The sequence below is a fragment of the Syngnathus acus genome, chromosome 21 (assembly GCF_901709675.1).
Source record: "Syngnathus acus chromosome 21, fSynAcu1.2, whole genome shotgun sequence".
In the NCBI taxonomy this organism is placed as follows: Eukaryota; Metazoa; Chordata; class Actinopteri; order Syngnathiformes; family Syngnathidae; genus Syngnathus; species Syngnathus acus.
In genome coordinates, this window is record NC_051105.1 from 8,568,931 (window position 1) to 8,593,501 (window position 24,571).

Here is a 24,571-nt window from a genome sequence, read left to right on the forward strand (position 1 = left end):
ACCCATCAAAATTAGATCAAATAAAAGTTATTGTGCTCTGGCTAACAAAATTACATTATTAAAATGATTCAGCACAGAAAAAACTCATATCTGCTAGAGGTCCAATGGTCTGATCCTTAGAGAATGTCAGGGCCATTTTGTTAACAAATAATAATTATTATTATTAGATAAATATTACAATAAGAGAATTTGACTTATAATTTGGCAGTAAAACACTACCTCATTTTTTTTTTCTTTAAAAAGGATTAGAATGTGCATGTGCAACTGGAGTATCCGTCATATGACACAGTGTTGACTAGTGTAAGTTACAAAACACATATCCTATGACACTGAGGACCAAGGTGCACATTTAGGAAAGTGCAGAGCACAGGGGACAGAGCCGCTGAAACAAGTAAGAACCATCAAATTTATTACGCTTTATTCATCTTGTACACTGTGAACTAGTCCATCATGTAATATCTAAATACCATTGTATACTTTTCTCGATAGCACAATAATTGCACAATCGAGCCCCACTAATAAATGAATCAGCTTGTATATGAAACGAGGGTTCAAAACTGAGCAATCAAGCCATTCCTCTGCTGTAAAATGTCCAAACCCTCTTACTTTACAGGGTGCAACCATGACATCTAAAGTGGATAATCCTCCAGCCTATGAAGATGCATTGCAAGATCCAAAGTACGAGCCCACCCAGCTGCAGCATGGTTCATCTGACGCGCCGCCTCCATCCTACAGCCCTGGCATGTACCCCGGCCCTCCCAGCTACTGGGGCCAGGCCGGCATGTGGGCAGCGCCTGGCCTCTCTCCATCTGGGATGCCCACCACAATACCCACTCTGTCTGCCAGCATAACTGCAACCAACCCAAGTCAGGAGCAAATGTGACGCATGACCTCCTATTTGTGCGCACTATACATGCTGTCTCATCCTAATTTGCAGGAGAAATGGAGGGCTTTCTAAGCACGCAGTGGGAGAGTACATCTGTTCGACACGCTTTTATCAGAAAGGTAGGGCTGCTCATCATGCGTTTCATCTTATTGGATCTAAAACCTGTGCTTGTTTGGCAGGTGTATTTAATTTTAGCAGCTCAGCTCACTGTCACCTTTTCAGTTGTGGCCGTCTTTACATTTGTGTAAGTGCGGACACAATATCAAACCTCTGATGTCTCGTCTACTTTCTGAGTGCTCTCTCTATTTGCACATCTTTAGGGAGCCAGTCAAGATGTTTGTTATCAGGTATCCAGGAATCTACTGGGCATCTTTGTGAGTTACAAAATTATTTTGTTAAAAATTGTAATTGCAGCCATTCAACTGGATGGAGTTTAGTTGTTCTCATGCAACTTGAATGTTTTGTCTTTTTTTAGAGTGGTTTACTTTATCGTTTACTGCATTCTCATATGCTGCAAAGAGCCAAGGTACCTTTAAAAGCTACGATTATGAGTTCGTTGCATGCATGGATTGATTACAATGTGTGTCTAGGAGGCGCTTTCCATGGAATCTGGTGTTGTTGGGAGTTTTTGTGAGTACTTGATTATACATCAGAAGCCATGTTTGATTTAGCAGAGCCTTAAGCAGAACGTCAAATTTTAAAAAGCAGTGACTTACTATATTTGTATGATTTGTCTTCTGCAGACTGTTGCCCTATCTTATATGTCTGGAACAATTTCAAGGTTTGTTTATGCCCCCTTTTATTTTACACACACCACACGGTCATCATGATGTTTTTTTTTTTTGTTTTAAACACCCAATGTATCTTTTTTCCAGCTATTACGAAACCAAAGCAGTCTTACTTGCCATGGGAATAACGGCCTTAGTTTGCGTAACTGTCACAGTCTTCTGCTTTCAAACCAAGGTAGATGCAAGTCAAAAGAATGTCTGTGTGAGGCTCAGCAGCCTGTGGCTTGTCACACAAAGTCTTTGTTGTCGGTGTAAAATAACGCCTTTGTCTCGCATTACAACTGTGAACCGTGTTCCTTTTAAATATTAATGAGATTTTTGGGAAAAGATGTGAATCCATCTTTCGGTCTGATGCAAGGGAGATGAAAAAATGTCACATCTTTGCTATATTCGAAAGATTGGTGCCTCATTATACTAGGGATTTGAATGCACCTTCGAGACATTCACTTTTATGCGAAATGTTTCTCATCATAGGTTGACTTCACTTCCTGCGGCGGATTTCTCTGCATTGCCGCCATTCTGCTCGTCATCATCGGTATGGTGACATCTATCGTGCTCGCCTTCCACTACGTAAGGGCCTCTTTTATAAAGGATTCGGTCTACTCATGTTTCTCGGAGAAGAAAGTGTATCCATGCGATTAATTTACCATTCCGAGGCCTTTATTTGTGTCACTGAACAGGTGCCTTGGCTTCATATGCTCTATGCTGCCATTGGAGCAATCGTTTACACCTTGGTGAGCTTCAAAATCCCCTCTATGGACTGTTAAAGTCCCTGAAAAGTGAAAAGTAATATTCTCGCCATTGCTTCGTTTAGGGTGGCTAAACTCTCTTGTTTTCTGTTAGTTTTTAGTATACAACACGCAGCTTCTCATCGGAAACCGGGAGTTGGCGATAAGCCCGGAGGAGTACGTTTACGGAGCGCTGTCACTCTACATTGACATTGTTCATATTTTCCTCTTCATCCTTCAAATCAGTGGTTCAGCCACTGACTGAGAGCTTAAGAAGAGCTCAACGCGTCCCTTGGGAGTTTGGACTAACGTTATCCTGTGTTAACTAGCTATTGTGAAATATGTTCCATAGCCAGATGTAAAACATCTTAATGTTGTCCTTGCTGTTTTGCCGCCAACACTTGAGCACTTTGGATTTTTCTTGTCATATATTAAAGAGGGTCAGCTGACATTTTGTTGGAGGAACCGTTTAGTATGTTTGCTGAACAAATGAACACAAATGCTGTTTTATGTTTTGAAAATATTTTTACGATCCATGGTTTGTTCTTTTGATTAAAAAAAACCCATCTAGTTACAGACATATTGTAGGAGACCATGATGGTTAGTTGGAGGTAGTGAGACAGTAACTACAGGTAGTGCATCTTTCAAACCTAACTCGAGTGCACGCCTTCTGTCGCTCAACTGTTGCTTGTTGTTAAGACATCTCATCACAACAATCAATAAAGTTTCCTACTGTTGCACTGACTCCAATAATCTGCCTTAGTAGAAATAAATCCCAGTAGCGTGTTAGTGTCTAAGAGTGGCACTAACCCGCGAAATCAGTATTGTGAATTAGTAGTTTCCCCGTCCATCACTGTTATGAAGTCTGGTTTTGAAAAGATGGCCGCCCTTGACAGTTTCAAGGCGTCAGGCGTTTGGGGTCACGGGGGAACATGGAGGTCTGGCGCACATTGTGGAGCCCGAGGTACAACATGCAGACTCTCTCCAGGCCTACAAGGGATGACAGTAAGGTTACATCAATATCTTTTGATCAATAAAATAGGGGTGGAAAAGGTATAGCAACAGACAGCAGATTGGTTTAAAAATAACAACAAAACGATATGCAGAACAAAACTGTAATGTACAATGACTGTTTGAAAGCATCAAAGTATCAAAACCTTTGTTTTGTATCCCAAATAAGAACAGTGTTTCTTACCAATGCCTCCACCGCCATGTGGGGGGGCGCCATAGCGGAAGGAATCAATGTACGCCTTGATCTTCTCCAGATCTGTGACATAGAACAGAAGGCACACGTGACTAGTTTCTATATTTCACCCACATTCACAAAGCACTGCTTCTGTGATTAACATTCATTTCCTTGTGGATTTTTTTATTTGTCCCCTGCAGAGGGAGACAAACTTCAAAAGTGCCTCACATCCTTAAACATGCTGTGATTGAGGCATTGGGATGGGACGTACGTAGAATTGTTATTTCAAATAAAAAAATACTGTCATTTTTTTTTTATTAATGAAGTTACCAACTATTGTGAAAATAGATAGATTGCTTGATTAATACTAAAGGACTATTGATCAAGTAAATTACTCGCTGGGCCCGAGTCTTACCAATCTGGTGATACATGGCCCGTTCGGTCAGCAGCTGCGCATCATGGATTCTCTGAGCCCCGGACAGAATTTCCTCCCCACGCATGAACATGTCATAGGAGTTGGAATTTTTCTGGAATTCAAAACATAATATGTCGGCGATAACGTTTCTCACTGCCATATGTCTGCGTTTGGAGTTTGTGAGCCACTTACAGGGTTGTTGGGATCAGGCATGGTATAGAAAGGTCTCACAGCCAGCGGGTACTTGTCCAAAACGTAGAAATCGGTATCATACTGGAGGGTGAGGGGAAAGAAAAGATAATAACAGTTGGAAGTAGGTAGATGACAGAAACTGAAACACACTGAACGCATTTGGACCTACCTTCTCCTTGACAAGGCGGCCAAGTAGTTTTTCATTCGGCGTGCTGCAAAAACGAGAATTTATCAGTAACTTGTTCATTCCAACGTATGAAAATATATTTGTACAGATTCTCTAGTTAGGATATTTTGGCTTTCATCTACATGTGATCATTTCTGACCTCAGGTCTTCCTCGTCACCCATCTCCACCCCGGCCTCACGCAGCATGGCCAACCCCTCCTTGTACTCAAGTCTCAGAGTGGGCTCCAGAAATTTGAAAGGCTCACTAGGAAACTGTTTGTTTACAGTCTGGATCTCCGACTGGAAGCTGACATAAAAAAAGACAAAAGTTACTGCAACCAAATAATTGTTCACCTCTCCGTCAATTCATCCTGAAGAAGCAGACATAGTTGAGGAAATTAACCACCATGCCACCACGAGGGGGCACTGAAGGAACATGGACCATTATCTCATTGGCCGTTTAGCTGCTTTGCACAAAGCTGACAAACGCTTGACAGCCCATAATCTAAACTGGTGAAATAGTTTTGTCAGGAAATACAATAACTGACTTTTTCATACTAGGAGCTTGTCAAGTTTGATTTTATGTCATAAAAAGAAAATATTGCTGCATTCATTTCCTAACCATTCATTGAATAGAATGTTTGACAGAGCCCTCGATTTACTTCAAACAAAAACTGAACACGAATTAGTAATGCTTACTTGTCTCTCAGGCCTTTAAAGATCTGGACCATGGTGTCAGTGATGGAGTCAATGACCTCATGGTAATGGTAATTGAAAGCCATTTCAATATCCAGACCCACAAACTCAGTGAGATGCCGATGGGTGTTGGAGTCTTCCGCTCTGAAAACTGACAAGAATGACCATTTAGATTGACATCAAATGTTTAAAGCAGTCATTAAAAACTTAAAGTGCTTTGTGTTAAAATACTCTAAAAGAAGCAATTAAAATGGGGTCTTGAACCCAATCGGATTTTAAGATCAGTCTTCACGCCATAAAAATTATGAGCTACTGGAAATTAGCCTTGCATCGCAAAAGTATTATCAGAAGCGGGCTACTTTTTTTTTTTTTTAATTCGGGATTCAGTTCATACACGATTGTGAAACACAACATAGAGTCCTGACTTTGTTTACTGAATGGCTGATGACTGACAGGTACCTTTATGATGACTGACACAACTATGACCATCACATACTAATTAGCTGCCAAACATAATTAGCCGCTAATTGCTATCGGCCATCGAGAGGACGACTAATAATTCATGCACTTCGTGTAAGTGTGAGGCTATTAAAAAGCTGCATCAATGAACGCCTGCCTTCACGGCGACATCAACAATATTTTTCCAAAAGGACATCGTGTCCCCCACGGGGTCAGATGCAAACTCTGTTAACTGGACCACCGATGGAGTTTGCAAATCAGTCGAGGCGGCTGGGCACAAATCGTACAAGTCTTTCAGCCGCCACAGTCCAGAATCTACAAAGCTGCAACCATCCGATCCCTGAATAATAACTCAAAAACCAGCATGACATCTGCTCCTCTTTGCCCTCGACCTATGCTATGTTTCCATAAAAGTTGTTCCTCGCTGGACGCACAAGTCCGCTGGCAGAGCGCCGGTCCCAAATGGACCGGCCGTAACTAAGGCAACGTCAGTAAAGGGTATTCAAGCCTTAGATGCAGTGATGACCTTAAGTCCTTTTATTTCTCTTGTGAGCCGACAGAAAAAGACAAACCGAGGCTTCATTTTGGTTGTGTAATATCTGCCCTGATACAGAATAAGCAATTAATCACACTCTCGTTTTTTTTGTTTTTTTTTACCTGGACCCACACAGAAGACCTTGTCAAAATCAGCACAGATGCACATCTGTTTGTACAGCTGGGGAGACTGGGCCAGGTAGGCGCTGGTCTTAAAGTAAGACACCGTGAAGACGTTGGCTCCACCCTCACTGGCAGCTGGCGTAGGAATAAAAAAAAACATTTTTTCTTTTCAATGTTTTGTTTTTGTCTGATATTTGCATGCCAAGAGGAGGGCGAGGGCCCACTTAATGTCGCAAACAGTTATTACGTGTTACGGGTGTTAGCAAACAGGAAGGTGTGGTTTTTTGCAAAAAGCACATCGTGCGGATTTACAGTTGCCGCTCGAATCAAGAGCGCCACGTTTGAATTGCGAGGCGCTAAACCAAAACCTTTTTCATTGGCTCTTGAGGAAAGGAAGAAGTGAAAGTGTTGCATAATTTGTACAACGTGTTGTGTAACAAAACCCGGACCCTCCAGTTCGTTATCAAGAATTCTCATATGAGCATACTAACTTTTTAGTAAAGCAATGACTTACATTTCACCTGTGGCTAGTCATATAGAAAGTGCACTTCTGTTGAAAGCTATCTCAGATTTCCCAGGAGATCAAAGTGTGTGTGTGTACCTGATATGATTTTAGGTGTCTGAATCTCCACAAAGCCCTTTTTAGTGAGGGTATCTCGGAAAAGTTGGCACACTCCTGACTGCAGACGAAAGATGGCTTGGCTGGTGGTTGTCTTTGAGAGACACAAGCAAAAATTGCCACAATGAAATCAGTTAATGCAAAAAAAAACAAAAAAAAAGAACAAAAAAAGAAGGGGAGGTTGAAGTGAAACTCAGGTACAGAGTAAAACCACAGGTACAAAAGAAATAAAATACCGGTAATACCAGTCACACGAAATCCGCCAAAGTGCGACAGTTTGACAGAAGCCAGTCAGAACATAACCGAACACCGCCCTACAATTACTGATTCACAATCAACAACTTTACTGGCTTTCGATTCCAGGTATTAAACAGACTCATGACCAAAGGACCTCGCCTTTTCAGTCCATCTTTTTTTTTTTCCCCCCCTATGCGGTTCAGTGTCACTTTATTCTTCTTTCTTGTATCAAGTGACAGCTGCATACATGAAAATAAGCAATCACATCCAGACAAACACTTTACATCAGCATAAAACACTTCTCTAAACTCAAAACAACAACTCAAAACTGTCCTGACCTGGACTGTGGAAAAAAAAGTCACTTCCTGTCATGAGTACACCTCAAGTGAGTAGGTGTCAAACTGTCAACGTTGTTACCATTGCGCACAGCAAACAACTTGCGTTTAGCTGAGTTCAGCAAAACATACTTGAACCAGACGGGACTGTCTGTGCTGCGGTGCTAATTTACCACAGACGTTTCAGAACGTGGAAAACATTTGTTTGGGTGCTTACACCCCTTTCTTCTTTTTAGTCGCACGTCTGGCCGTTACGTCAAACAGAATAAACCGATTCTTAGCTCTTAGATGTGCTGCATGAATGTAATGGATTAGCTATGATGATTAAGTTGAGCTATTTAGACTAAATGCAAGATCATTGATTTAATTTTATGGTGGCTAAAAGACTAATATGAAGGCTGGAGAGTATTCTTACACATATACAATGTTGATGTAATGGTTGTAAAAATGACCACAGACTTGTCTACTCAACAACACAACAGCAGCTTGCTCCCAACTAATTTGCACAATCTAAATTAAATCAAGTAACCCTTTGCCACTGTGCTGTAAAAGAAAGCACATTGTGTTTAAGGGATAGTCTTTAGCAAATGTTTTATGGTCTCCTTTTGGAGAGTCTGCCCGCAAGTGCGAGAACCACTTTTATAGCTTCACTGGACCCTGATGTGTCCATGGACTTTAAGTGCAGAGTGTTACGGGAGCAGGTGTTCTTGTGATATGAGGGAGGGTGTGAGCACCATCCTGCATTGTGTGTGTGTGCGTGCGTAGGAGGCAAAAAAAAAAAAAAATCACAACGTTTCAGGTCATATCTACAGTTGCTCAACTAAGTTCAACATTCCTCCCACACAGATGTATAGCATCAACACATTAAATCACAAACTATTGGAGATCTGAGTGATTTGCAATGCATGTAATAAATACATAAATAAGGTCACCTACATTACGCACGTCGATGGAGACAAAACATTGGTGTCCTGCAATCTTTTGCCGAGCTCAGCATTTTTTTTTTTTTTTTTAAGAAAAAATGAAAACTGGCTCATGAGTCGTGATTAAGATTGGGTGGAGTATGTCTCTTCATAGGAGAGGACTCGAGGCAATCTCTCTTCATCTCTCCAGGCAACAACTTACCCTAAGATCAATCACTCGGTTGTCCAGTCTGGTGTCCTGGTTGACAGTGGCTCTGCCCTCCTGCGGGAAGACAAAAAAAAAAAAATATATATATATATATTTCTTTTTTAAAAAGCCATTTTATTTGATTAAATATCAAACACAGTTTTCAACTGAATCTATTCTTATTTTACCAGCCGCCAGAGATGTATGAAGGTTTTTGAAAATACTATCAGCTGGAGACAAAAGCCATCCACCTTTGATTTCCCCCTCCCCCCTATTAGTTTGGAAAGCAAAGAGAGCGATAACGGCTTTGTTCCACCTGGCAGCCCAATAAAACAAAAGACACCTGGTGCTATGGAAATACGGTAGCAAAAGAACACAAATGAAAGAGTAAATTTTTCATCACAGGAGGAACCACGGCTTTCAGGGTCATGCATGTCGGACTTCCTCGGAGGACCCGCTGGGCTTTGCGCTAATAGCTTGCGTAGCCACATCCTGCTCCCAACAGCCCAGCACAGCAGGGCAAAGGGTGAGACGGGTGGGCGGGCGGGCTGACTGACTGACTGTTAAGGCCTCGGTCTCCCAGGACAACATGTGCGCCTTTTAAACCTGAAACGGGCATCTTAAATCCCACCTGAGATGTGGTTGCAGCTGCAGACGTTGACCAAACAAAAACAAGCCCTAGGCTACCACAAGGCATTTCATTTTTAGAACAGAAATTAAATTACGGACAACTGTGGATCTAGGAAAGTAGTGATTTGTAGTAATGTGTTTGGATTTATTACCATTTATAGTTAAGAATAAGATTCAGATTCAGCCTCACTCGACTGTCGATAAAAATGGCATTTAATTCTAAATGGATTGATTCTTTTTTTTTTTATGCAACCAAGAGAGTTATGACTTTTTATCCGCTTTGGACTATAAATTGTAAGCAATCCTGCATTTGAAGAAAAGAGGGAGGAAAAAAAGGACCGGCACAAATCACATCCCAGAATGTTGGCATAAACTGATGTTTGAGAAGTCTCTGCAAATGTAAAGCTTGCAAAGCTGAAGTTAGGACCATGATGTAAACTTAACTGCTGTTGCATAATTTCCACCAGCATTAGACAAACCACAATGCCAAACAACGCACATGAACTATTCCTATCTTGAATGCTACTGTCAACCACAAAAATGCACACACAGTGAACACAACTGCATGATTATTCTAATTCTCACGGCCACGTGCGACCGACGAGCTGGTATAATTTACAAAGAGAATTTCAAATGATATTCATGACTATGTGTAAACGAATGTAATGATTCGGCATTAGTGCACAAAACACCCTAATTAGAATCCTCTGTGCTCTGCAAGGCTACACTTTCTTTGAAATCCCAAATTCTGGGTGGAGGAGGGAATATAATCCTTATTTAACAGATTAAGACAAATCAAGGTTTCACTGCATCAAATGAACTCACTCCCACTGATGAATGCCTAAAACTTAAAATGTACCCTAAGACGGGGTCACCAAAAAGCTAAACTGTCATCCTCACCTCATCCCCTTCTCCTTCGGGCCTAACGGCATCATCCAACTGTAAGGGGAGACGGGCCTCGGCCTGGCTGATGACAAAAATCTGGAAAAAGCAGATTAGATCTTTAACTACCTTACTGAGTTGGCATTTTGAGAAATAGCCTATTAAACTATATCAACGTGCACCAGTGGTAGAAAAATAATGATACCCTCTCAATGTGAAGCTCCACATCCTGCTGTGAACAGCTCTCGATCTTCTGGTCCACTTTCCTCACGGATGCCTCCACGTCCACGATACTTTCCTTGCTGATGCTGTTGTGCGGGGAAAGTGGGACATTAAGATTCAAAGCCTTTATTGTCATATGTACAAAGGAAAGCACTTTTTCTTTGTACAATGAAATTCTGTCGCTGTCCGTTAAAGTGCCAGAGAAGGTAAGGAGATTAAAAGAAGGTTAAAAAGCAAAAAAAAAAAAAAAACAATTTTTAACCTTCTTTTAATGTCCTTACCTTGTCTGGCACTTTAACGAATAAGTAATAGTACACCAAGAAGGAAATCTGTTCAAATCTGAGCGGGAGGATCGCTGTGTGATAGCATATTGTGAGGGCTGAGACCATTGATTTATTTAGATACAATTATTATTATTATTTTTTTAAAAAGCAGCTGCATATATTACAAATGAAAGGTTTTAGCATAACAAAAGACTGTTTCACTGTTTCCAATTAGCAAAAATATCATTAATCAGCATAGGGAAGTAAAATCAAACAATACTATCCAAAATTAATTTCCATCTTTATGTTCATTATTTCTTTTAGAAAATATTTGTGTACAGCATAATATATCATGTCCAACTGTGACCGTCCGGTTCTGAAGCCCAAACTAATGATGAGCCACTGCTGTGACTCTGCTAATACTGAGTTCAAGAACAGAGGGGGGTCTAGGGGGTGGGGCGTTTTAATCCATCACTTCTCTTCGGTCCATAACATTAATGAGGGACAGAACGTTGATGTGCTCGAGTCCCTTTTGGCCCCACGACAGCTGCTACCCGTAGCCCCTTGCCGCCTCGTAGATGACTTAGATAAATAAATCCCACATTAATGACTTCCGCTTAAGGGCTGGGAGACTGATAATAATTCAGGGCACATGAGGTAAACATTGATTTAAAACAAGACAGAAAATTAGAAATAGCTCAGATTAGATAGCCCGATTTTTTTTTTTTCCCAGACACCTTTCGATAGCGTTCACCACAATACGTGCCTGGGTGGAGATGCGCTTGCGGAGCCCGATGATCATCTAATTAAACTGTGCAAAGTGAGAGTGGGATGACATTCAATCTACAAAATCATGATTTGCCAGTGACAGGATTTACTTGTAATCCAGAGTCTTATGCTGTCAGTCATCAAAACCAATTTTTACAAAAAGCGACAGGACTGATTGTCGCAGCTGTTTTTGAGATTTAGATGTGCAAATTGCTTCACGTTTGAGCCATCACTGCCAGAAGCGAAATTTCTCATCATGTCAAACTCAACCAGTGCTCTTGACTTAATATACTTAATGTCATCAGTGCAATCGAGACAGTGGCAATAGGCTGCTTCAATTGTTTTCAATGAAACAAACTCAACAATTAATAGTCACGAGAACCGTTCAGCACATATTAAAAACGGTGTGTTTAAGTAGCTCATGAGTTCCTCATGTAAACATAAGAGAAATGCTCAGGCTACACTCGGTGACCGCTAACAAGACTAATGATGCTTGGCTCATAGCATTTTAAGTACTCCGTCGGCGTATCTGCCATCTCAACAGGAACCGCTCTATTAAAAAGCTGCCATATCCGACCCTGTTAACAGGCAGCTTTTGTGGTCAAGTGAAAAATGATTGATTTCCTCAGCCCACGCCTCTCTCAGAATGTGTGAAAATGGATCGGCGGACAATTAGTGCCCAGGATTTTCCCACCATTGTTTAGCGCCTCCCTAACAGGAAAGCAGTCTCCGTACTCACTTTGCTGCAAACTTGACCATCTGCTTGCTGGCACGATCTCCCACCGCCACCAGCGCCTGCACGTTGAACTGCTGCTGGCGCAGCACCAAGAAACACTGCTTCCCTAAAGACAAAAACAAGTGATGATGCCAGAATGCAAAGATGAATGGCCGTTATAAAGCTGCCGTGTTTGTCCAAACAATGCCGACTTGGCCGGTCGAAAAGGTGATGTATGACTTGAGGAGCGACGCGGTCCCTAATTGAATCTTTGTCCGCACTTACAGGTAAAGTTGTGAACAGGAACACTCTTTGAAGAGTAGTGAGTGAAGAATGGCTGATTGCTAGCTTCCTAACAAACACACAACTATAAGGAGAGCAAACAATTCAGCGGGCGAGCGAGCTCCTGGGGAAGAAGGCGGCCGGACCACCCAGGGACTTTGATGTTTGCGGCCTGTGATAACAGCCATGTCATACTCCCACCGCAACAGTCATCCTCGACTGAATCAGGATGTTATTGTGTTCACACGGACATGCTTACAATGACGAGAACGATGGAGGACATGAGCGTTGAGAGGAGACCCTTGACCCCCGGAAGCTATCTTGACAGGAAATGACTAAAAGGTCGTCGTCTCGTTTCGAAAAATTGACTGATGATTGGATTCCACCTAAGTGGCGTTTTGAAACAGGACAAAAACAGCTCACCTTTGGCCCTGCTGGTGTGGACCCGGGCACGCAACCAGATCAACTCATCGGCCCTTTTGGGAGTGAGGTCCTTGACCAGCGTCAAAACTCTCTCTGCAAACACAAGTTGAATTGCTTCAAAGAGGGCTTTTGGGAATCCATTTTCACTCCACGGGGCGCACGCTCAAACTGACCTTCGATATTTTCAAAAGACACCAGACAAAAAAACTGTGCGTAAGCATGCATGAGCGTGTGTGTGGCCAAGTAAATAATACGATTTTGAAAATAACAGCAGTGCCAAGTGAGACGCCGCCTGACTGCTTTCTTCTGAGGGATTTCTGACAAATTGGCCTCACACGCGTGCGACTTAGAGGCATGTTTCGTCCTTATTATCAGAGCACAGCAGACAAAGAGGCAGCATCAAAAAAAGTGGGGCTGCCACTGTGCCTGAGAACTCAACCCACTTGAAAGCCTTCGACCCTCTCCCCCATCCTTGTGGACTTCCCGGGCAGGTGAGCCATTTTGAAGCGGAAATAAATGGACCTTCAGATTAAGCAAGCTGCGGTAACGTTATCAGATATACCAGCTCATGAATGTTTAGTGAGGAGTAGAAACAGCTGCCCAACGAACCCATTTTCTGTTGGGATTGCACCATTGCCATCACACCATAACGGTCCTTGGCAAAATCCTGAAAATTCAAACAACAAATATCCATGAGAGTCTTGCACTTTCATTTCGCAAGCCAGGCGGTATTATTAAAAGAGAGATAACAGAAAGCGTCCGCTTATCTATAGATTGGGATAACCGACACAGGTAAGCTTGCCAACTGTGAATGCGGGCGTTTACACAAGAGTGTGAATCAACAGGTGAGTCAGTCAACTTACATCCTCCTCTTCGGTTTTCTGATCACCAGCCTGAAACACAAAAAAGCTCGTGTTTAATTATATAAGACCAGTTTGGGCTAATGTACTGCCAATATGTAAAACTCCAAACATGTCGCTAATTGAAAGGTCAAATATAAGCTAACACACAAAAACAAAATCTGAATACAAATAATGAATGAAAGCTTCAGTTGGAGGCCATGCTCTTGAACAAAAAACAACAAAACCTTTTTTATTGACATGTGAGTGTTGCGTGTTGAGGAGGGAGCCAATGTGTTGAGCTCTCAGCTTATAGGAAAATAACACTTTGTTAGGGCCGGTCAGACGTAAACAAGTCGAAAATGGCAGGAATACTTGAACAATGGTAAGCGTTAACCCTCCCTCCCCTGGCTGAATAACAACCTTGCTGGAACCACAATGCCCATCAAGAAGGCACGACAGTCTTACCAGCTGCGAAAGGACGCAACGGATGTGAGACACACTTGGGAAAGAAAAAAAATAGAAAATACTGACCAGCTTGGCTTGTTTCTCAGCCTTTTTTGCAGCTTTCTCTGCTTCCTTCTGCTGTTTCTTCTGGGCTTTCTTTGACGGGGCCTGAGGGTCCTCCTCCGCCACCGCCGGCGCCCTGAGACAGGAAAACATACGCAAGATAAACACTCAAGTCGACTTCCACCTTCTATTCGTCCCGGAGGACGGAGGAAGTTGTTCACCGCCATCGTCACGTCCCGCTTGTAACCTTTAATCCCATTGTTGTGTACGAAAAAAGCAGCTGAAGTCGGCGATGAAAGATGCTCATTCAAAGATTTCGTTGAATGGATCCGCAAACACGATACTGTAGAGCTGACTCGCTTTGCGTGTGAGGTTAACTGATGAATTGTCTCAAAATTACCAATCAGCATGAATATGAATAGTTGATTGTAAATTGGTGTGTCTCCCCCAAAGCAAGACAAAGAATAATATTAATGTTACTTTAAAAAAATAAAATAAAAAAAAGACTCAGCATTTAATTTAAGGTTTTATGACGTTGGGAGTTTGGACTATGGAACAAGCAATTTGTCATACGAAAGGTCAATTTTTCTTTGAGAGTCAACCAAACACTTTATTCAACTTTTCAGGCACCAACCTGGTCAATCAAACAAAAATGTGGTCAACCTTTGCAGGTACCAAAAAAAAAAAACGGAAGTAAAAACATCCCCAAAAGTGACAAATGGTGTCTCACTGTCACTTGCTAATACAGAAAATGAAAATTATGTGTTTTATTAGGGCATCGCTACAAAGATGCAATAAACCATATAATCTCATAAAAACACTGACCTTTGCACTTATTTAAATTAGTTTTGCATTAACTTTAACTAAGAGTGCAGGTGCATGAATAACTGCTGTTTGGATTTCCCAGTCCAGGTGTCCTGACCTAAAGGAAGCGAGCTGTTTCGTCACAGGAAAAAACAAGGACCAAAGTCAGACTATGTTTAGCAATAAAGCCTTCAAAAATAACCTGAATTCATAATAGCGCTTGCCTTTCATAATGGGTCTAAAAAAGGAGCGCACAACCCATCTTTTTTTATTAATGGAATTCCCTCCAAACAAGATTTACGTCATAAGCACACTATTCTGATTAGATCACTTTTACTGGCATTATTTCCTAAAATAGTAAAAAAAAATTCAAAGGGGTAGCTGAAGTAAGGATTTATGTACGTACAGGAAAATGTCTCTTTTAATGAGTTGGTAAAACTGAGTTGGGGAATAATAACACATGTAAATTTGAGTTAATGTCTGTCAAACCTGGATGAACTGGAATAACCACTTCATTTTTACAGCAGCAATTACTGTGTGGCGCAGCTATTCACCAACTTTGCATCAGCTCAAGGCATAAAAAAAAATAAAAATAGCGAAAGGTTGTTACGCAATCAGAACATTACATTCGGTCACCCTGACAACAGGTCACAATAATGTTTATCAAACATGTCCTCTGATGTTGCGAAAAAAACAATCCCATAAAGAGGACAGTAAATTGATAAAACATTAAATGAGCTCATATAACCAAGTGGTGCGTGTAATGAAATTATTCAAAGAACACCAAAATACAAGAAAAAAAGGTGAAGATTCTGACCCTGAGCAGAAGCAACAAACTCGTCATGTTATTTTAAACCCTATTAAGCAAAAGCACCCACTACTCTAACTAACTACATGGCAAATGAGCCGAGCGTTGTAAAGTAACAGAGAACAGCCGGGGAATGTTGATTATCATGTACCAACAGGTAGTACTTTGCAGAGCAGCTTTGAAAACAGAACTCTGCAAGGAGCAAACTGCTTTTAAATCATCTAAACACATATTTGCTGATAATACCTTCGACATTTGCAATAACAGACTGTTTTTCCTGGGCCCAATTTTGTCAGCAATGTATCATTCAGTGCCAAGATAAATTGAGAATCGAGGCCGGTTTGTTAGCTTTTATTTGGTGGATTTTAAATCAGGGTTCGAAGCGTTTATTCAATAAACAGAATACGTGGGTGGTGCATGCTGCTTGTACATATGTTTAAAAGTAAGACAAGGATATGTTGTTTGAAAATAGATACATTCTTGGACACAGATGACTAAACATAACAATAATCCCTTGCATCTGCAAATAATGTGGTTAAGTGCTGCATGCAATAACAATGTTTTTGGCTCATAGTCCTCAACCAAGACAGACAATATCAAAGTTTGTATCCAATAGTTGCTTGTCAACCAAGTATGACAATATCTGAATTCGTAAATCCTGTAATCACAAATTACTTAAACATCTAATTTAGATTAATCAGCATATGAATATATTATGCAATGACATCTGGAGACATCGTGGGAATATTTTTATTTTCTTCCACTGACAGATGATGCAATCCAATGTATATGAAGGCAATGCCACCCAGCTAATGCTAACTCTATTTTAACCTTCTCGAAGCGACTTTAAAGTCAGGATTCAAACAAGACTTAAATATGATTAACCTAAAACACATTTCTTACCCCTGAACGCCGTCTTTAGTCATGACGAGTTATTTTCTGGGAGAATGTGCAGAGCTGCAAACAACAGAAACAGGCGTACACCGCGTCAGCTGTTACAGCATGCACGTAAAGCGGAAGTGAGGACTTATATCGAGGGGACACCAAATGCCGGTTGCTTTATCAATCCGAATAGAAACAATGTATGGGAAAAGTTCCCACATGTTAGTAAAATAAGTTGTGAAACAAATAATCAGGATCACACATTCTAAAACACTTTTAATAAATACAAAGCAAACTTTATCTGTGTTTCATCACGTTATGAAGAATATTGCCCATAACTTATTAGAAAGATTCTTCTACTGGTCTTGTTTATTGAAGTGCATTTAGCAAATGAATTCCATGTGTAATTAAATCAACCACATTATCTAGATATTTGCTTTGGATAAATCTATTTCACTCACTGCAAAATGACCATAGATGGGCTAGCAAACTGTATCGGTGTCAGTGCATTTTGGGCAATCAATATTTGAACACAAATGGTGGAGCAACACATGTAGCTGGAAATGTAACAAAATATAATAAATATAAATATCATACATTGTTTTACCCCTGCAAAGCAGGACTAATATTACTGCAGCAGACTGAGGAATTATGACTGGCTTCACATACATCTCAATGTACTGTGATTGCAATATAATAGTTTCAGTACTGTACAATAATATGACAATGAGGTGCAGATCTGTTCAATTACGCCTCTTTGGTGCACATAAATAGGTAGGTGACTTGAGCTAGGCCATTAAATCGCAGAGAGCTTTTCAGCTGAACAATTCATACTAAATGAAATACTGTAAGTACTAAATGACATGAGGTACTAACTGTATGCTTCCAAGCAGGCATTAAAAAGTCAGCCTCTATTAAGTTCCCTCTTTCGCCTTTGTCGAGTGCACTAAGGGTGTTCGGCTATCAAGAGAGCTTTGCAAGCTTGGCTTTCAGTGTAAGTGATGGTGGTTTGAATACAGTGGGGGGCCATCAAAGCTTTTCTCAGACTGTTTGCCACATGAGATATTGATGCAGGAAACGGTCTTCCTGCTGCTCGCTCTTCCAGCCAAACAATGTGACTATTAGTGAAGCAGGTCACTGCCCCGAGGGAAGCGTTAGTATTTACGTTCCATTCATCTCATGTTTGCAATGTCCCTTTGAAATAATTACAATCGGCTGCAAACAAAACTGTTGTTTTATTTGTGTGCGTCATCAAAAAAGACTAGCTCAGCCCATGGTGGTACACTGGTGGTAGAAAATATTTCCCCATCCGTTTTAACAACTTTGGTCCTTAACCCATACACTGAAGACCTTTCACCGCAACAAGATGCACACCAATTTATGCGGTTACAACTCTTGAATTAAGTATGAGAGGGGACGCATGTGACCCACAGGTTTATTCTTAAGTGGCCTGTGAGGATATAAATTGTATGCACTCAAACCGGCGCTTTGGGTCATTTGCATAGATGCATTTTGCTTTGACATGCTAGCAGAAATTCATGATGAAAGTTCACTGTAAGGGCAGGGAACTCAACGCAACTCACAGTCAGCAGATTGGCACATACTAAATAATTCAAGCAAAGCAAAAAGAACTTCATGTTGTGTATTTAAAATAATCACGCAATATTGCCTTAAAGTCCGCTAGCTCATTGCTAACTCGTCATGTGAAATGTCATAGACGGGCTAACGAACGAGTAGCATAGATAGTTATGTGTTATGACACTTCACGCAATAAATGTAAAGAACTAATATAACAATACTCACAAGAAAATCTTCTTTATCCTTTAGAAAAAACACTCAATACTATTGCAGTTTACTGACTTTACTCATTTTTGTTAGGGTTTTTTGTTTTTTGCATTTCCATTCATTTCAATGAGGAAAGACGGTTTGAAGAAACGCAAGGCACCTCTGAATTTCAAAAGTGTATCCAAAAATCAAGTAAATCCATGAAACAAATACCAAGAGGTGGACTTTTACTTTCCAAAGCATAACTTTATTTTTTCTCAGTGTCCTTCCGAGGTCAATCTACTCCCTGCATCGATGCGCCAGTACATTTCTGTGTATAATAATGTGATTCTCCACTCAAATGCTGATGCATTTTGACAGGCAAAGAAGCAGATGAAAAGGTTTTGGATGAACACAGTGACGTGCTAACCTAAGATGTCTTCCTACAGTACACCGGCTGCAAGGCAGTCAAGGTCTTATGCTAATCCTGAGCCATTTGGGAACATTTCCAACTGAAGAACCATCTCTGGGTTTTATCCTGTTTCTCTCTGAGAGCCCACAAATATCCATTAAGCATCCGACTTGACGAAGGGACTTCACACCTTTTTACATGTAAAGAAATGGAAATGTAGCGCCATCGGTCGATTGCAAAGAAGGCCATCGCTCGCCGCATTGCACAGTAGCCTTTTAGTGGCTCCATTCTTCTCTCTGTCTTTTGTTGCCAACTTCCTTTAGTTTCCAACTTGAACATCACTAGTCCTAGTTAAAAAGAAACTCTTAATTTGGATGTCAACGTGTGGAACGGAATTGATGACTTATAATATATGATGTGAATACCAAACAAAGAATCTGTCTGCTCTTTTACTTTCACAAAATTTATAACCCATTTTGTGAAGACAATAGTGACGGGGATAACAAAACTTTTGACCTTGGTTAAATGGTTTAACACTTGTATACAAGCCCGGTGTCAAGAGGCCCAAAAGAAATGGGGTCAAAGAAGATCTTCACATTGTTTTCCCCCTTTTCTTATAGCACCATATGGATTTTAATTCTAAAGCAAGACTCTTAACATTGCCGTCAAGACTGCTTAATATAAAAGTGCACAGATGTTCTTGCAATTACAGGGTCTGCACAGACCTCCGTCTGCTTCCCAGTTAGATCAGGTGGGGACATTTGTGTTGAGAGACCCCGTGTCTACGCCCAACAACGCACACTTACACACACACACGCCCATCCCCCAATCCCTGAGGGCATCAAGAGCCACTTGAGTGAAAACACACACGACAGTCATTATAAGAAGCATTGAATTTGTTTATTTTCAGGTAAAAAAACAACAACAACAACATGCATTTACATATAAAAAAAAAGATTTAAAAAGCAGCATGCAATTTCCTGTACAAAACTTCCAGTGTAAATGACAATAATAAATAAAAGCTTTTAGATAATCACACAAGTGCGAACACACAAAACTCTTCAAACTATTTACAGTTTCCAGAAGCAGCGACATCGCTCACAGCAAAGACAATTGAAGCTTGACCTAAAATGACCTCACAGTTTTTACAAAAAACAAAACCTAACTGTAAAGCACAAGGTAACCACCTGCTTTTGGGAAACAAATGTTTTTTTTTTTTTTTTTTAACAGCTGTACAAATTGTAGTAAACTGTTGAATTAAAGCTTAGTTTCAAGTCTCACATTTTAGAAGTTCAGTCGAGTTAACTTGACAAAACACTCGAAGACTCGGACTCAGTCGACACTGATGAAATCTGCCCGCGCTTTTTCGTCATGAGAGTTGCTTTCTGGCTCGATCTGCTGTTCAGCGTCAATGCGCTCTTGGCTGACTTTTTGAATTTAACTCCCAGGAAAGCATACAAGATGGGGTTAAGGCAGCAATGGAAATACGCTAAAGCTTCGGTGATGGAGATCCACTTCTCCACCGCTTGCTCTAGTTCACAGGAAGGCGTGACCACGTTGAGCATCATGAGCGTGTCCAGAAAGAGGCCCACGCAATACGGCAACCAGCAAGAGAAAAAGCAGAGGATGAGGATGACCGTGGTCTTCAGGGCTTTCTTCTTCAGCGCTTGACCCTTGGCGCCTCGTGAAAGCTTGGCGATGATGATGCAGTAGCAGATGAGAATGACCAAACCGGGAAGCACAAAGCCCACAAGAATATGTTGGAAGCGGAAAACCACCATCCAAGTGAGGTTGCTCTCATCGGGGTAGATGCGCTGGCAGACGATCCTGGAGTCGGCCACTTCCATGCTTCCGTCGTTCATGAAGCGGTAGTTAGACGAGCCCGTGTCTTGCGTTCTGGCGAACACCAAGTCAGGGACGGTGAGGATGGTGGCGGGGAGCCAAACGGCCACATAGATGATTTTACTGGCCAGGAGCTTCCTTGTTGCTTGGCTGTTAGTGGCCCTCACTACAGCCAAGTATCTGTCCAGGCTGATAAAGGCCAGGATGAGCACGCTGCTATACAGGTTGACGGTGTAGATCATGTGCACAAACACACAAAGGAAACTTCCAAAGTACCAGTTTCTGGCCGCATCCACCGCCCAGAAGGGCAGCGTGAAGACAAACAGCAGGTCAGCCACAGACAGATGCAGCCGGTACTTATCTGTCATTGTTTTGACCTTTTTCTGGTAGCCCATCACAATGACTACTAATCCATTGCCGATGACGCCAAGAACAATTATAATCCCAAACACGACCGGTAGGAAAATCTTTTTGAAATCGTCGCCGAGCGCCCGGCCGCACGGCTCCTGAAAGTCCATGTCGAAGTCGCCAGACTCCTCTGAGAAGTTGTCAGAACTGTTGGTGAATATGAAGACCTCCATAGCAACCTAAATGGGTGCAGTCAGAATATGTGACTGCTTTACATGGAAGATACAAACATGAAAAACAGTTAGAATCTGCAACTTTGTCCTGATAAACTTTTTAAATAATGCACTCAATCAGATAAAGTCAAAATAATAAGAAACAGCAAGCAGTCAACTAGAAACGTATTAAAAAATAGTGAACACAATTTGGCATTTGACGCACATAATCTGTTCTTGTAGAAAATCAGTTGCAGTCTAAATTAGATAAACGGCAAAGAAAAAAAAACTCACCTCAGAGTTTGGAAAACAAGTGAATGATACGTTAGGACTACAATGTGTGTGCGCGTCTGAACTGCGTGTTGTGAGTGCCTCATTAAATGTCGGGGGTGTTACCCCCCCGGCCTGACCCCTCCCCTGGAGGAGGCGGTACCCACTGTTCCAAAAACGGGTAGACTTTATAAAGATTCTGCAGCTCTCAAACTTTGTTGTTAAGCCTGCCTCATATATTAAACACAAGCAGTTATTTTCAGCACGTTCATACACGCGCATGAGAAGTTGCGAAATTAGTCTCACTCTGTAATTCAGTTGAAGTTTAAATACTCGTGTAAACAAACAAACAAAAACAAAAAAAAGTGGTGAAAGTAGAAGTCGCCTGTCGTTAAATAAAAAATAAATAAAAATATATGAGGACCTGAAATTGCACCTGAGGACTTAAAATTGAAAAAGTAGCAAGCCACTTTTGACAAAGTATATTAAGTAGAAAGTATAGCTTCAAAATGTAGGGCGGAAAAAGAAATAGTTGTCATAATAATAAATACTCAAGTAAAGTCAAGATATGTGTGAGAAAAAAAAAACTATTGAAGTGGAACAATAAAGTACAATGTGTACTGTTCTCACGTACTTCACACCTCTAAGCAGAACACACGCACAAACCCACACAAAAAAAAAGGTTGATCATTTCGTTGAGATGGATTGATGGACACTTGCAAGACTTTATCTTCACACTGTGAAGTCAGATATTTGTATCTAAACACGTTATATATGTTTGAAGATAAATACTGAAAATATGCAAACTGCTAAGACTGAGAAGTATCCAGTCCTCAATTGTGGAGTTACAGTATAGTATTAACTTTATCATTTCAGTTCTCCTTCTATTTTGGGCGTGGCTAAAACGTTGCCGACTGACTCACTGGCTCCAGCACGAGTCGCTCTTGAATGCTTTTCTTTTTATAACCTAACTACATCCCAAATGCACACGGCATGTTGACTTTAGAGTGCCTCATAGTCTGCCACGGGTGTGCGCACATCACAAAGAAAAGGTGGAAAAAGAGCTCCCTTAATATACCGTATTAAGCATTTTTTGAAATAATCAATCTAATTTGGCAGGATTGTTAACAACACTGCTTTCTGCATTTTTTTTTGCATTGTATACTTCTTTAAATAATTTTAGGAAGTTACCTTTTCTTTCTGTACTTTTAATGTCTCTGTAAATGCTTTCAACTGTACTTTGCCTTGCCAATAACATTTTGGACGCCACCTAAAGAAGGGGGGGGGGGGGGGTCCTCCTTTTGCCTTCATACAGTGCTTAAGTGCTGTTTCTACACTCCAAAGTGCCGAATAACCCCAGTGGATGTGTAAAGTACCTTACATGCTATAATGAGGGATTTCAATCAAACAGCCTCGGGACATACGACTCGACTCTCTCTGGCAGCTTTGCCAATCCTCTCTGATTTCAGTTAAGTTAGTGATGACAGGTCCCCGGCCACACCGAATCCGCCTCCCTCCTCAGAGAGCGGGCTGGCGGGTGTCTGAAACATAATCTGCACCAGGAGACATGCAAATGCTAAGCCGTGACTTTGAAATAGGAGACTGGTGATAGATTTTATACATTGATGTGTGTCATTGATTTCATTGCTTTCAAGATGGTTTCAACAGCATCATGCATGTTTTGAAAGAAGATGCTGCTATGGGAAGAATTTTCCTTTTCTTCCATATCCTAAGTAAACAGTCACACTACACGTCTCTATTACCTTTCAAGCCAGTGAATATTTACAATTTACACTTCAGCTACGATGAAAAAAAACCTCACCACAAATTTACAGCTGCGAGTTTGAAAACAACCGCAACGGGTTGTTATGCAACTGCGACAGCAGGTTGATATTTTCAAATAGGGAAGTTCGCACTTTGCACACAATAATAAACCTTCTACCAACTATCTATCAAGAGTTGGCTTGAAAAAAGTTGTATTTTTTTTATTTGTACCTTTTTGTTACATTCAATACATAAAATGAAGATTATGTGCTTTCTCGCCAATTAACTGTCAGATATCAATTAATTATGACCTCAATCATCACAGCTCTGATACAGTAACTAAATAATTATCATTTACTGATCAACATCAGTCACACACATGCTGATTGACCTCAAGAAGATCAACAAGCACTTCAGAGGCTTATCAAAGTAGTTTTACAGTCATCTTTTGTGTTTGGTGCCCTGAGAGGGAGTCCCGATGACAGAAACGGGGGGAATCTGCAATTTGGAGGAAGGCCACTGTATTGCTATGTTGCTCTTATCAACACTATCCAGACGCAGCCATTTGCTGTGTTATCAGTCTGTAAGCACAACTCCTGGGTTTCATCTGTGCACACTATTTTGTCTTCACTTTCACTTGACCACTCTGTGAAACCGTTCGTTTTTTAAATTGAATTTTATATTAGATGTATACAATGGTTTTTTTTTTGTTTGTGTCCTCAAATTCCCCTAAAGTGTCTGTCTGGTTGCATGGATTATACAGCACACCTCAAAAATCAACAATAAATGTATTAAACTAAACATGACCATTATGTATTTGATTAAGGTTGTCTTATGAAAGTCAGCTATCTTAATGCTAATATACACTAAAAGACGGAAGAGGTAGGCTCATGATGTTTCAGTAATTATAAAATTTTTTAATTAATTGCACATGCCAACATATTACATAACAATTTACATATTCTTTATTGTTTATGAAAGAAAACCTTTAGCAATTTATTTGCAGTCTTCTTCTGTTTTATCATTAAATCCACAGTCTGTCTGTTTGCTGTATATCGCCCCCTGTTGGTATGTGTTGCTACCACCGTTGCTCTGTGGCCAGAAGGGCAGATCCCCATGTCAAGTCAAGTCATTATTACCGTGTGCCATTTCGATTTAAGAGGTTCCCTCCCCTTAAAACAAACAAGCTCCCTCCCTTTCAGCCCTGGCAGGATAGCTGCTGTCTCCACTGTCGACACGAGGATTCCCATTGCTATCGGCCTCGGCATACAAAAGATCTGTGAGCTACCTAGAATACAAATCACAAGAAGTGTGAATGATGGCGGAGGGGGCTCTTCACTGGAGAATGGCTATTGAAATGAAATAGAAGAATGCCAGCCAGATAAAAGAAAGAGAGCAGTGTTGTGCAGTCAACGGCAAGTCTCCAGCTGCAAGTCGTACCTCTGCAGGATCATTTC

General features: G+C 41.0%; 3 protein-coding genes across 6 annotated transcripts; 1 reads left to right on the forward strand and 2 right to left on the reverse strand.

Annotated features, from left to right (window-relative positions):
* Nucleotides 1-336: 336 nt before the first annotated feature.
* On the forward strand, nt 337-3,139 carry LOC119115195 (protein lifeguard 3-like). 2 transcript variants are annotated; one of them, XM_037239479.1, is made up of 12 exons: nt 337-391; nt 614-866; nt 938-1,005; nt 1,066-1,130; nt 1,207-1,260; nt 1,362-1,412; nt 1,477-1,516; nt 1,630-1,667; nt 1,762-1,849; nt 2,149-2,244; nt 2,355-2,408; nt 2,518-3,139. In XM_037239479.1, the coding sequence occupies exons 2-12, from the start codon at nt 623-625 to the stop codon at nt 2,665-2,667; spliced, it is 948 nt and encodes a 315-aa protein (XP_037095374.1). In that variant the 5' UTR covers nt 337-391; nt 614-622; the 3' UTR covers nt 2,668-3,139. The 2 variants fall into 2 exon arrangements, with proteins under 2 accessions (XP_037095374.1, XP_037095373.1); XM_037239478.1 differs by having other exon boundaries at nt 938-1,130.
* On the reverse strand, nt 2,908-16,662 carry dars1 (aspartyl-tRNA synthetase 1). Its single transcript, XM_037239477.1, has 18 exons — nt 16,524-16,662; nt 14,033-14,144; nt 13,523-13,552; nt 13,269-13,326; nt 12,660-12,752; nt 11,979-12,081; nt 10,192-10,294; nt 10,005-10,085; nt 8,490-8,549; nt 6,775-6,886; nt 6,174-6,308; nt 5,061-5,208; nt 4,522-4,668; nt 4,365-4,407; nt 4,196-4,276; nt 4,004-4,115; nt 3,598-3,669; nt 2,908-3,392 (listed from the first exon to the last, which is right to left on the reverse strand). Exons 1-18 carry the CDS (start codon nt 16,544-16,546, stop codon nt 3,301-3,303), a joined length of 1,605 nt encoding a protein of 534 aa, XP_037095372.1. The 5' UTR covers nt 16,547-16,662; the 3' UTR covers nt 2,908-3,300.
* Nucleotides 16,663-19,634: 2,972 nt separating this feature from the next.
* Nucleotides 19,635-21,467, reverse strand: cxcr4b (chemokine (C-X-C motif), receptor 4b). Of its 3 annotated transcripts, none has more exons than XM_037239775.1 (2): nt 21,375-21,467; nt 19,635-21,137 (listed from the first exon to the last, which is right to left on the reverse strand). In XM_037239775.1, exon 2 carries the CDS (start codon nt 21,099-21,101, stop codon nt 19,980-19,982), a length of 1,122 nt encoding a protein of 373 aa, XP_037095670.1. In that variant the 5' UTR covers nt 21,102-21,137; nt 21,375-21,467; the 3' UTR covers nt 19,635-19,979. The 3 variants fall into 3 exon arrangements, with proteins under 3 accessions (XP_037095670.1, XP_037095672.1, XP_037095671.1); XM_037239777.1 differs by having other exon boundaries at nt 19,635-21,107; nt 21,375-21,461; XM_037239776.1 differs by having other exon boundaries at nt 19,635-21,134; nt 21,375-21,459.
* Nucleotides 21,468-24,571: the final 3,104 nt, after the last annotated feature.

Coding starts and splice junctions, on each gene's coding strand:
- LOC119115195 (XM_037239478.1), top strand. CDS start 623: ATGACATCTAAAGTGGATAATCCTCCAGCCTATGAAGATGCATTGCAA. Junction 867..937: donor CATAACTGCAACCAACCCAA/GTCAGGAGCAAA, acceptor CCTAATTTGCAG/GAGAAATGGAGGGCTTTCTA. Junction 2,409..2,517: donor GAGCAATCGTTTACACCTTG/GTGAGCTTCAAA, acceptor GTTTTCTGTTAG/TTTTTAGTATACAACACGCA.
- dars1 (XM_037239477.1), bottom strand. CDS start 16,546: ATGACTAAAGACGGCGTTCAGGG. Junction 6,309..6,774: donor GACACCTAAAATCATATCAG/GTACACACACAC, acceptor TTCCTACGCCAG/CTGCCAGTGAGGGTGGAGCC. Junction 4,277..4,364: donor GCCGCCTTGTCAAGGAGAAG/GTAGGTCCAAAT, acceptor CTCACCCTCCAG/TATGATACCGATTTCTACGT.
- cxcr4b (XM_037239775.1), bottom strand. CDS start 21,101: ATGGAGGTCTTCATATTCACCAACAGTTCTGACAACTTCTCAGAGGAG.